Source organism: Agelaius tricolor, unplaced genomic scaffold (genome assembly GCF_023055355.1).
Source record: "Agelaius tricolor isolate 1412-34295 unplaced genomic scaffold, bAgeTri1.0.p SCAF_53, whole genome shotgun sequence".
In the NCBI taxonomy this organism is placed as follows: domain Eukaryota; kingdom Metazoa; phylum Chordata; class Aves; order Passeriformes; family Icteridae; genus Agelaius; species Agelaius tricolor.
In genome coordinates this window covers 2,216,051-2,228,976 of record NW_027269313.1, presented here as the reverse complement: position 1 = coordinate 2,228,976, position 12,926 = coordinate 2,216,051, and the positions used below count along the sequence as shown (strand labels likewise).

General features: G+C 43.5%; 2 protein-coding genes across 4 annotated transcripts in view; one reads left to right on the top strand and one right to left on the bottom strand.

Annotated features, from left to right (window-relative positions):
• The window catches only part of PLPPR1 (phospholipid phosphatase related 1), a 119,154-nt gene extending 111,079 nt beyond the window's left edge, over nt 1–8,075 (top strand). For all 3 annotated transcript variants that reach the window (XM_071455699.1, XM_071455698.1, XM_071455700.1), the window contains 3 exons: nt 3,451–3,627; nt 5,535–5,666; nt 6,961–8,075. In XM_071455699.1, the coding sequence (XP_071311800.1) occupies nt 3,451–3,627; nt 5,535–5,666; nt 6,961–6,993 (342 nt within the window). In that variant the 3' untranslated portion in view covers nt 6,994–8,075. The remainder of the gene's footprint in view (nt 1–3,450; nt 3,628–5,534; nt 5,667–6,960) is intronic.
• A 1,769-nt stretch (nt 8,076–9,844) lies between these two features.
• Nucleotides 9,845–11,474, bottom strand: LOC139604575 (large ribosomal subunit protein mL50-like). The gene is made up of 2 exons (XM_071455701.1): nt 11,347–11,474; nt 9,845–10,598 (listed from the first exon to the last, which is right to left on the bottom strand). The coding sequence occupies exons 1-2, from the start codon at nt 11,424–11,426 to the stop codon at nt 10,205–10,207; spliced, it is 474 nt and encodes a 157-aa protein (XP_071311802.1). The 5' UTR covers nt 11,427–11,474; the 3' UTR covers nt 9,845–10,204.
• Between the last annotated feature and the right edge of the window lie 1,452 nt (nt 11,475–12,926).

The following is a 12,926-nucleotide window of genomic DNA, read 5'->3' as shown; positions in this document are numbered from 1 at the left end:
GGGCTAGCAGCCCTGGCTTCCATACTTATAATAAAATAAAAATAAAAATGTCATCTAAAGACATTTTATCAGTCTCCCAGAAGAGATGGCAGTCACTGTACCTAGTGCAAGCTGCTATGCACTCACATGAATTTAAGTTCCTTTTCTGATTAAAAAGAAATGGTTAGAAAAATAGATCACCATTCCTGGTTCCAGCATGAATCCAGCTGATAGGATGTCAGTCCTGGTTTCAGCATCAATCCACCTGCTCAGCCCATGAGATGTCCAGGGTCCTGGGGGCCCTGGGGGCACTGCTTGGGCTTGGAAGGATGCCTCTTTATGGGCAGGTTTCCTCACCCCAAGGATGTGTTTCTCACTTTCTCTGTTAATTTATTATTATGTGCAGTCCATTCTTCCAGTCTTTCTGGAAATGGGTGGAGGGCTTCAGGGGTCTTGGGTAGTTTTAATCCCACCCTCATGTCCATTTCCTGTGCTATGTTGTGGTTGTTTGTCACAGAGAAATGCCCTATCTCTGGCCCCTCTTCTCCAGCCAAAACTTGATATTTCTCATGGCCATGTTAATAACAACAATCCTTGGTTATTCCAAAACAATTCTTGTCCGTTATTTCCAACAGACCTTGGTTGGCTCCACAGCTATCCATTTATCAGTGTTTGAGACATACACATTACCCTCTTATCTTCTGGGAGTCAAGAGCAGAAAAAGATCTCACTTTGGGCTTTTGTTTAGATGACCCCAAGAGAGTGGGAATTTTCCATCATAGCCACAATTTCAGTCAGTAACTTCCTTTGAAGGTTTGCTGAAAAAAAATATGATAAGTTGCCAAGGCTGTTCATTAAAAAACAGGTGCTTGTTAGACACCTGTTAGATCTTGGGAACAGACAGTCTCTCTGATACTCTCAACGTGGGCTTAGTCCAGGTGCAGTTTGTCAAGGCCGAGGCTTAATGAGCATTTTTCAGCTCATAGTGCAGCCACCACAATCCGCCCCATGACTAAAATCAGCTTCTCTGGGTCTCTGCTCCTAGACATGAATCCTCCAAGTTTTGGAAATGCTGAATAGCAGAGGACACTACAGCAAATACCTGTTGCAACCCTGATCAATTCAAGGCCTTAGCACCATGAGCACCTGCACTGAGCATTTTTGTCAAAGGCTCTGCTTCTCTTTTACTGCAGGAATCTCTATGGCAAAAGAAAACATTGGCCATAAAACTTCTAGGACACAGACTTTTGTAATACTGGTACTAAATTTTGAATTCTCTAAGGAAAATACACTGTCACAAATCTCCTCACTTTCTACTGAAGGGACAGGACAGATTTCTTCCACTCTGCCTTTCTCATTAAAGACAATGTGCTCTAAATACATGCATATATTTGCATATACATATGAAAATGTATATGTCTATTTTAAACTTGCAGACAAAAAACCCTCCTTAGCTATGATTGTGTCTCTCTGAAAAAGATGGGAGAGGAATCACATGGGATAAACGCTGCTATCACACACTGCATATTGCTAAATACATTGCTTGAGTCTACTGATAAGATCACAGCAAAAAAGCTGAACTGACAAATTTTATAGTTAAATCGTGTGTAGTTTATTTTTTAATATGTTGTAGGCATGATTTTATATTAATGTGTTTCCTCCTCTCTGGTTTCAACATTTAGAGTTTTGTAAATAAATTGACTCTATGGATGGCATTGTGGGAAATTTTCAAAAACACTTGCTGTATGTAGGAAACCAAATGTAAGTGGCTTTGACTGAGATTTTGGTCTCTTGCACAGAGCTCTGAAACCATGCTCTAAATGTGGGTAAACACTGTGGAAATACTAAAAAAAATATCTTGGCTTTTGGGCCTGGACAATAAAGATCAAGCTGCAGTGATTGGGAAGTGTGATCAGAGCAAAGAAGCTCTCCCAGTTATTTCTGAACATAGCGTGTGACTTAGGGATGAACTGGAGCCCACCTTCTGGGAAAACAGTTTGTCTTCTTTCAAACCCTCCTCATGAGGGTTTAACAGATCTCCCTCAGCAATCTGTTTGCATCGTTGATTATCCTCCTTGCTAAAAATGTTCTTTTTACTACAAGTTTACATTTTATTGCCGAGACGTGTGAAACTCCAATTACAGATACTCCCCATCTGTGACAAAGAGAGCCCTCCCATGTGGGTAACCCAAAGATCCAGCTTCATCTCATACCTGTAAGGAGACAAGCACGTGTGGGTTGTTCCCTGCAGCTGTGGTTCACAGCTGGCACAGCATGACTGCATTCTTACTTTAAAGAGGTGGTGGGTTTTCCTTGGGATGCTGCAAACAGCAGTGGTGCTTCGGTGGGGAGCAGGAGAGCAATCTGGCTCCCTATTGCTCGATTGAATTGAGTAGAAGGAGTGCATAGGGTGAAAGGATGGGTGGTAATTATTCACGCAGTGGAAGTGATTTGATTTTTTTTTCCTATTGTTTCCAAAGAACCTTAATGTGAATTTTGGTGATAGGCGCAGCTTAACCTGCCAGCCAAGGCTGGGGCAAGGTTGCCGCCTAGTGCTCACTGTTAGCTGTCATAAGGCATCTGCTGCAGTCAGGTTCAGGTGTGAAAAACAAAGCAAGCAGCAACATCTCAAATTAGCAAAGCTTTGGAAATCACGTGGACTTACATACTTGTTGTCTGAAAAGGATTTTAATGAATTGCTTTGCCATCAGGCTCAGTTTGCTTCATCTTTGTTATTTTGTGGCTCTGGCACTAATGACAGGCTGCTAACTGTGAGCCACATGTTTTTAACTCTCTGTCAGAATGTATTAAGAAAATTCCCAATAAACTCCCAGAATCATGTGGGGCTCGTTAAAAAATATTTGGAAACAGTGAAACTTCTTGCCCTGGAATTGCATTCTCAAAATCAATTTTGTTTTGAAAGAAATCTCTTTCACACTGTGTTTCCTTTCATCTTGCAGGGGAAATGGCTGGAATGGTTTCTCTCAGTGTTCTCTGTTCCTTAAACTTAAAACCATCTAGGAAACTGGAGCAGTTAGTTCACAGATTCTAAGCACTCCATCTTATGCACATTACAGTTTCTGCAGGAGTATAAGCATGGACTCCTGAGTCCCTTGGCAACATTTAGTTGTGTGCATTCAGAGTGCGTGTTTGCCACCATATGAACTGGTGCTTGCACAAAATCAGTGAAGCTGAGCCTGTGAATAACTGCTCAGAAAAGGTCCAGTATGTAAATGCAAGAGGATATTTCACAACATTTAACAGTATTGGGTTTGTACTCCTAAAATTGTTCTCTGAATTATCTGAAACATCTTCCTCCATTTTCCAGTGCCCTTTTTTTTTTTTTTTTTTTTTTTTTAATGAAACAAGGGGTTTGTCACATCTTTGCTGATTTAGGGTTTGTCCAGGTGGGAAAGAAAGATGCATTTCTGGTGGAACCCCTTTTTATTTTTGGTTTGCCCTTTCCCACAGATGTACATCACAAGCACAATTAAAACAAAGAGTAGCAGGCTAGCCAAGCCCGTGCTGTGTCTGGGAACCCTGTGCGCTGCCTTCCTCACTGGGCTAAATCGAGTGTCTGAGTATCGAAACCACTGTTCGGATGTGATTGCAGGCTTCATCCTGGGGAGTGCTGTAGCCTTGTTTCTGGTAAGTCCATCAGTCCTTCTGTGTTCCCTTTAAATATATCACAGTGAAAAAAAACCAACAAAAAAACCCCCATAAATATTGTAATTACTTGTAGCCTGCAAGATCTAATTATAGGTCCATCTAATTAAAAGTATTATCAAAGAAAATCCTAATAAGAAATGAGGTTCATACTAATTTGTATGCATTTGGTAGCATTTGTACATTTTATATATTTCAATTATCTGAATTACTCTCCATGTTCTTACTTGATCTGTCCTGGAAACTGCAAAAGGTGGTGTAGATTTCAATATCAAAAGGAGAGTATGCTTGAGAAGCGTTCGCTGTGTTGCAAAACTTCTCTGTGTGCCTTGAATTTGGCAAAAATGTGAGGTACAGGGTGTTTCTGGGGCTCTGAGCTGTGATCCTGGTTCTCCATTTTGTTTCAGACCATAAAAGAAGTGCAATAGAAGGGAAGGTCAGGATAAATTTCCTTGGAGATAAAACTACCTCCCTGTGCAGCTTTTAGAGACAAGCTGAAATTGTTGCCCCCTCACAAACATACTAAAGTATATCAAAGAATATATTCCTTCCCACAGAATCTAGGAAGAGCATCTCTCCAGACTCTGAGTGTAACTGGCTCTCCTGTGGGCTGTGTGGTTTAAATGTTTTGTTTGGTGAGAGGTCTCTTGCTGAGGATTTACTCACACAGCAAGCAGTCCAGGTCACTCTCACTATTACCAAGAAATGTGCCTGGTTCCATTTAATCAAAATATGCTTCAAAACTATTCACTGTATAGCAACAGACACTTTATCCCTGTAATCAGGAGGGATTAGGTTTCAAAGATCCCTTAAATCTCGATTGTCCTGTCACTGATTTTTTTTTCTATTCTGTACTTGAAAAGCATCAACAAACCTTCAAGCGTCATTTATTCCTGTGCTCATTTCAGATAAAAAGATGTCTACAGCCTCTGACCTGAATCTCCTTGACTTTAATGTGAATAATTTGTCTGGTTCCTGCTGGGAAGGGCAGTTTAAATCTCACCCATGCAATTTAAGAGGCAGCTGCCCCATCCATCAGGCCAGGACAGTGTCTGTGTTCCCAATACCTGTTGGTGGCAGTGACAGCCTGTCCCCAGCTGTATTTTGACCTTGCAGACCTTCTGGCACCCTGCAGGTGTCACAAGCTGAATTTCAGAGTGGTGGAAGGGGTCTCCCCAGAGGGATGCTGTCAGATCCCTGGCACAGATCCTGCTGGCACAGGACCCACCCAGGCTGCAGCCTGCTTCTTGCTCGGGTCTATGGCAGTGAAGGGGAACAGCCAGCAAGAAATCACTCCACCAGCAAACATGTCACCTCCTGTGTACCTTCTTTTTTCCATGTCCTCAAGCTACCCGCTGCTGTGCATGGTTGCTCTTTTACTGGCATCACCATCACCATGTGGGTGCTGTTGAGTCTGGTCATGCATTAAGGGAAGGATTTGTGGGTTAAACACCACAGCAGTGGTGCTGGAAGCATGCAGGAATGGTGCTAAATGGTGTCATCCAGATGTGAGGGAGGTTCAACCATCCACAGAGTTGTGTTCACTGTTTGGAAATGACAAAGTCAGAGTCTGAAGGGAGTATTTGGCTAGTAAAGGGCATCATTTGGGTAGTCTGTGGTTCTGGGAAGATAAGGCATACATGGGGGTGTCTGCTGTGGCCAGTGTGAAATGTAAAAAGGCTGAGAACGGTCCATCACCGAGGCAATCCACCATGCCCAGCCATGCCAGTGACCACACTGCAGCCCAAGTCTGACACAGATGATGCCTTGAACCCAAACCCAGGTTAAATTCTTTCAGTTGTGCCCCAAGTGGTAATTCATTCCCCCTCCAGGTTTTTCCTGGGGAGGGAACACACTGACACACTCTGTTTTTTTCCTGCATTGCACAGGGGATATGTGTTGTCCATAACTTTAAGGGCAGTCATGCAGCTCCTTCTAAACCGAAGCCTGAAGACCCACGAGGAATGCCACTAATGGCTTTTCCCAGGGTGGAAAGTCCTCTGGAGACACTGAGTGCACAGGTACTGTAAATCTCCTATCCAGACCATCACCAACGATATATTCTCTTGCATCAAAGTAAAAAAGTAGTTTTTTACCTGACCACATATGCCTCATTTCAAGCCCATTGAACAGAGGGAATCTGCATCACAGCAGACTTTGTTTTGAGGCATTTATCCCTGAAACTATCAAACACTGTAGATTTTCTGCCCCCATACATGTCCAGAGCTAAAGAAGTAGGATTTCACATGCCTCACAAACTTTTGCTTAGGAGAATAGAAAACTGGGAGAAAAGTAAAAATAATTCTGCCTATTTACATTCCAGAAAACTTTTTGGGATGTGTGAAGGATTTACTCTTTCCTGAAGATAAACTACTCTGTCCTCAAAAATATTACAGAGATTAGGTTTTTTATCTTTATTACTGTTCAGTATCTTCTAGAATAGGAAGAAATAGTATACTTTTTTCTATCTCTAATTCATCAGAAGAAAAATTATTAGCATTCTTTCAAGCCTGCAAAAAAATAGTGGGAATATCAACATTGACAGTATTTCTGTTAAAACTACTAAATTTAAATGGCTTGTGTTAACATAACTGCATCTTACCCAGTCCTTTGAAAACAGACAAGAAAATGGAAGCTGCCAGAAATTCTGGGAACAAGGATAAACTGTAGTTGATGAGTTATCTGAAATACACTGGTGTAATTTATTTGGTCTTTAAACTGTACTTCCTTTATTAGATGGCCTGTCACACATGGTGTGGGGCAAGATCAATAGTGACTTTTGTTAAACTCTTTGTGAAATAAACTGAATAGAGGAATTTTAAAAAATGGGAAAAATACTGTTGCTAATGTCTGGAAATACTTTGCTTAATTGAAGAGTCAATTTTGATTAGGCAAAGATTTACTGGAAGACTTTCCACTAAATCTGCAGAACTGTGTGCATTAAATGTTCTCTTGATGGGTTTATAGTTCAGAAACCAAGTGCTACTTATATATCCACATTGTGTTGTGTAGGGCTGAGCAGGTGAAAATATTCATGACCTGTGAGAAACATTTTGTCCAGTCAGCTGTTTATAGCTACTGGACTGTCAAGTGCAGGTAGGGACTGAACTTTAACTGTTGGTGTCCACCAGAAATCAACAAGGTAATTTTCTTAAATTATAATTATTGACCATACATCTACAGTGCAGGTGTAATGAGTGAGGTTTTTTCCCACTGCTTTTTCTAGTGAGTGAGGGTTTTTCCACACTAGTAGGGTATGTCAGTGCCAGACTGCTGTATACAAACATTCATGTGTTTGCCTTTTCCTCTCTGCAGAATCACTCTGCCTCTATGACTGAAGTGACCTGAGATGGAAGATCAGCAGACGAAGCTATTTTTTACTACCCTCCAGTAAAATACTCCAAAACACACAGTTACTAAATGTCTAACTGTGATGACCAGTATTATGTTATGTCTAGTTAGAGGCTAATGTTTTGTACTTTTTTTGTATGAGGAAGTGATGTAGCTTGCCCTGATTTTTTGTCAGCTTTAATATTATTATGCCAGACTTTAAAAGCAAAACAGAAAAAGAACAAAAAAAACCCTTTTCTTGTTTAAAGTGTGCACTGAGGAACTACATCTATGGAATTGTTGATGTTGTTATGTGATATTTGTACACAATTTCTTTTCTTCTCAGTTTTGAATTTATATATCTTGGGGGGAAAAAAGTTCACTTTTACCTTTTCTTACCATAAGAAGTGCTGGGTCAGATTCTCATCTGAGTAAACTCAGCATGGATCTGAAGTAATTGCATACATTTAATTCACATTAAAATAACAGTGATCAGGAATCTAACCTGAATACTAGCAACAAGAAACAAAAATCCATCCTTGATCCAGTGAGCTACTTAAGTGTTCCCTGGGAGTTAATGGACTTCAGTTCCCACCCAGTTCCCAGACTAGAAGCATGTCCTTAAGCACCTCACTGAATCAAAGCCTGATTGTTCTGGTGTGGGTGATTGTGCCAGTTATTGAAGAATGACTAAAACAACATCCTCAGTCTGCAGTATAGACAGACTGGACGTCAAAATTTATCATAGTAGCTGATAGCATGTGAGCTGACTATATCATCTCCCTAGATCCTCATTCCTCCCCGAGGCCCAGCTAAAGCTCCCAGTGAAACCTGGCTTCAGGAATTGACTATGGGGATATACAGCCACCACTGCGGGGCTGAGGCTGAGCTTTAAGTGTTGCATCATTTCATCATAGATTTGTGGGGTAACTAGTGACACTGGTGCAAAGGAAAAGTGGCACCACTCCTTCACCAGGGTGGCATTCCTTGGCACTTAAATTGGCATAGCCAAGAAGCCAGTTTTGCTGCCCAAAATATGTTTCTTTTCCTAAGGGGCTTTGACAAGCCAAGAAAAAAAAAAAAAAGGAAAGACAAGAAAAGACAGAAAGAAAGAAAGACAGACAGAAAGAAAGAAGCTGAGTCTGTAGTAGCAGTCTGCATTTTTTTTTTGGAAATTCTGCCATACAGAATTTATATAAAAACTGCTATATTACAATTTAACAACTTGTCTAAGCATTATAAAGACAACTAAGTGTGGTTTGGGGATGGGAAGAACAACAAAAAAGCCCATTTACAATGGTTAGAACTAGGGCAAAGGCTTCATTAAATGATTTTTCACTGTTTCTAGGATTTTCCTGCATCTCATTCTTCTAGCATGGTGATAACTGCTGTGTGTCTCCTTTAAAGAATGGAGCCTCTGTACTTTTACTGGAATGTTTACCTCACATTTCCATGTTGGTTCTTCTTGGCTTTTTTTTTTTTTGTATATTTTTTCCAAAACAGAAGCAAAAAAAAAATTATTAAAAAAGCAAACATGAGCCAGTCTTTCATTTGCCTAGGACACAAAGAAAACCTGGAATGTCTGTGTCTGGTCATGTGGTGTTTCTTCCTTCTCCTGACTCTACTGATGTCTGCTTCTGGTTTAGGAATATAAGGATCCGACTGGGGCCACGCTTTCTGAGGCCATGAGGAGCCTTTGCTAAGTGTTCTGGGTTCCTCACTGCAGCTGTAATCAGAATTCCAAAGGGAACAATCTGTTCTGAGTCATTTTAATAAGAAATACCCTCCCAAGCTGGCTTTTTCACACTTTCTTCTGATCTTCACTACTGCTCTGGCCTAAAACAAAAGGGCAGGGCTTCTATTTATTTATTTATAATTCAATTCAACTGAAGTGACAAACTTTTAAAAGCCCAGGGATAAAGTGATTAAGCATCTAGAAGTCTTGCCCTTCCATGGCACAGGTGCTGTGTGTAAGACTTTGATGTCATTTCAGATTTCTGCTTCTTCAGTTTGTTACAAGCAGTTAAATGTTTTGCATCTCAAACACCCACATGTGATCCTCTTCCCTTGTACTTCCTGCGCTGATGGAAGCACGAGGCCTGCACCTCCAAGGGACTGGTATGTCTGAGACCAGGGAAAAGGCAATTTAACTCAACTCAGACACAGCAAAACACGAGGCAAGCTGCTGTGAACTCCTTTCTTGCCTGTCCCAATTCCCAATCCAGTTTTTCACTCTGTTCTGATCACATTACATGAGCTATCAAAGTCACATCCTGGGAGAGACACAGAAAGGGGAATGAGCACAAAGTGCAGCTACAACTGGAAGTGTTTTCTCAGACAGTGTTAAAGATGAAGGAAGGAGGTGCAGCTATCTCTGGTTTTGATGGAAGGAGATAATTTCATGAAAAAGTAACTTCCAATTCACTGCTCCCGAACAGCCTCTGAAGCCAACAAGATGACAGAGTTAGCCATTTGTCACACTGTGCCTTCCCATAAGCTACAGGGGAGGGATTTGTGAACATTCAGCCTTCCACGGTGATCAGTGAAACATCCCCAGGGCACTCACCCCAGTTCACCCCGTAGAGGAACACGTAGGTGCACACGTACACTATTCTGTAATTCTCCAAGAGTCAAAAGGAGAAAAGAAAGCATTTCTTAAATTTCTTCAGAGCTTTTGAAAAGAAAGCAACATTCAGAAGTTTCCTCAGTTAAGAAACTGAGCACTGTAACACACAAAAGCGGCAGTGCCTGAGTGTGCTTCATGCACCTGCACACTGAAAAAAAACAGGGGAGCAAGGGTTCAAGGCTTGGAGAGGTATAACCAGGACATTTCTGGACTATTCCCAGAAAGATCACACAGACTCTCAACCTCATTGTAAACAACTTGTTTTATAGAAAACACTCATAAAGTACTATGCATTTCTCAGACTGCTTATTTTCTTGTCCTCCTGACTTCACTGGTTACCTCCTCTGAATAAAAGCAGACCTGCATCATCACTTAGATTGGAAGGAAAACTAACACCCAAAGAACTTAAAAAACAGGGCCCTTAACAGACACTGGAGAATTCAACAAGATGCCTCGACAGCAGTTGATTTTACAGTGCTGTTGGAGACTTCACTATTACTGAGTGATTTCAGTGAACTGAAATTCACAGATCTCACCCCAGTCAGAGGGCTCTGCTGCTGCCCTGCAGCACCAGCCAGACACAGGGATGCTGCGCAGGCGGACTCACTGCTGCCAGATGATTTTCAGGTTCGAGGGCAGCTTTGCGGCCGCGAGTTCATCGATCTTGCTGCCGTCCCTCACGGGGGTGCGGTAGAAGCCCAGCACGTCCCCGGCACGGCGCATGCAGTGCAGCTGCGAGTTGGGGACGGCGTGTCCCAGCTCCGCCGCCAGCCGGGCCAGCAGGCGGTGCTTCAGCCGCTTATCCTGCAGCGGAGCCTGCTGCCAGTCCTCGGGAACAGAGGGCCCGAAGACCTCCCTGACGTGGGACTCGAGGCAGCTCTGCAGGTCCTCGGGCGGGACGTAGCTCCGGCTGCGAGGCGGGGGCTGGATCAGGCTGGGCTCGCTCCTCTCCTTCTCAGGAACTGCTCCGTCTGCTTCCACTGCTCTTTCCTCCTTCCTGTTAGCACCAGAACACCTTTTCAGCCTCTGGCTACTCAAGACAAAGTCAGAGCATTTTTGTATTCGTGGTGTTTTAAACCACTCAATCCAGACACTCCGCACATCCCATGGACTCATCAGGTCTGTTGGCCAGAAGTGCACAGGCCTTCCCCAAGTGCTGCTCCCCACACAGGCTGCCTCCGCAGAGCAATCACCCACCCACCTTCTATCATGGATCTGAGTGAAAACAGCATTTTAACAAGATTAGGGGGTTTTTTTTCTGTTACAGCTCCATTTTCTAATCAGCTGTGAATAAAAAGCACACCAGAAAATAACCACTACTACAAAAGCAAATCAGTGCCCATATGTAAAAAAATCATTACTACTTTTTAAGTAAAAACTTTTGCCTTCTCATATACCCCAATCTAGTCAACAATCCATGCGTGGTTTCACGCAAAATGTTACAGAGGAACTGTTTTTCATTCCCGCGAAATCCCTCTCTTCCCACTCCTAACAAAAGCAGTAAGAGTTCTAAAGGCTCCAGCCCTGCACCACTGCACCCCCACCAGCAGTGCACCTCGGTGGGCGCAGCTTGCCCAGAGAACCTGTGGAGTCTCCTTCCCTAAGGACATTCCAAAGCTATGGACAAACCCTGAGGGCTTTGCTCAGGCGGTGCTGGGCTAAATGACCTCCACAGAGCAACGGCCCGGTGCAGGCCCAGAAGGCCAGAAGCCACCCCCGGAAGCCACCCTGTGCCCTGCGGGTACCTGCGGCCGCCCCACAGCGCCCTGAGCCCCGCAGAGCCGAGCCCCGGTCTCTGCCGCGCCGCCACCAGCAGCGCCGCCATGCTGGGGGCGCGCCACGCTCCTTCCTCGGCCACCGCGAGTGACGCATTTCTGTCGCGCCCCGCAGAGCCTCATGGGAAATGTAGTCCGTACCCTCAAGCCAGCCCCCTCGCTGGGAAACTCAATGTGTGGAAATTTCCTTAGGAAAAGGCGTTCTTTGATGTTTGGTCTTTGTGTGCTTTCAGGCCTAATCGACAAGCAGGGAGATTTTGTCCCTGTAACAGAAACTAGCCCACAAGCTGGAAGTGATGGTCAGGCCTTGGAAAGGCAGGTGACTTCTTGGCTGAACTGCCTTGTTGAGGTTTAGGGCTTGACAGGCTTCAGTGGCCTCAGACAAAGGGCAGGTCAGCAAGGCTTGGGAAGAAGGATGCACCACTCATGGTGGACACAAAGAACGCAGAATTTATGGACACAAGGGCATTTGGCAGAACCCTCGAGAAAAGGAACTAACTGATAAAGCCAACACAGGAACTGTGCTGAATCAGTTCTGGCAGAGTAAAAGGCCATTCCAGCAGGGGCAGATCAAGGCCATCAATTCACTGCCACCAATTTAAGAAACCACTGACTGAAAAGAAAGACTGAGCATGCAGCCTAATTAGCATGGGAAGCAAGAGGCTCCTTAAATGACAGCAGACAGAATACTAATTATTATGAAAACTAGATAAATTGAAGTCAATGAATATTAATTCCTTTTACTGTGTATATAAATAGGGGAAAATTTTGGTCATCTTGGTGCTGATGGTGGCTTATAAAAAAGAGGGAGAGAGACTTTCTACGCAGACAGATACAGGATAAGGGGGGACAGTTTTAAACTAAAAAAGGGAAGAGTAGATATTTGGAATAAATTTTTCACTGTGAAGGCAGTGAGGCCTTAACACAGGTTGCCCAGAGAAGCTGGGAATGTCCCATCCCTGGAAATATTCAAGGCCAGGTTTGGACAGGGCTTAGAGCAACCTGGTCTAGTGGAGGCTGTCCCTGCCCATGGCAGAGAGGTTGGAACTAGATGGGTTGAAAAATATGATTTTTCAGGTCATTTTTAATGCAAATGATTCTGAGATTGATCTTCGATCAGAGTATCAGTAGGATGCTGCTCATCAGGAGCAGAGGTTTCTGGGAACTCAGGTGTATGGAGACCTGATTCCTCCACAGCTGGAGCAGGAAAGAGGTGTTACTCCTGAGACTAGCATCAGCCCCTGGAGTGTTTTTGGCAAATCACTTGCTCTTTGTTCCCTGTCAGGAGAGATGCAAGCCTTAATTATGCAGTGACTGGATCCACATGAAGGATTTTGGCTGTTTATTTATTGTCTGTGTGACACACTGGTTGCTAACTCAGAGGCCATGAGGAGGTGGTTACAGGGTGGTGATTTTTCCTGTTTTCCCTGTATTTGTTGGCAGGAGCAGCAAATTCCAGTGGCCAGGAGGGGCAGCCAGCAGAGAGAAGTGACCCTGAGAAGACATGGAGTCCTCTGGGTCGCCTCACCCTGGCTGTTTAGGGGGCTGCT

Excerpts from the sequence above, each read along its gene's own strand:
- LOC139604575 (XM_071455701.1), bottom strand. The coding sequence starts at position 11,426 with ATGGCGGCGCTGCTGGTGGCGGCGCGGCAGAGACCGGGGCTCGGCTCT. Across the intron at positions 10,599-11,346 it reads GCGCTGTGGGGCGGCCGCAG|GAAGGAGGAAAGAGCAGTGG; the intron begins GTACCCGCAGGG and ends TGGTGCTAACAG.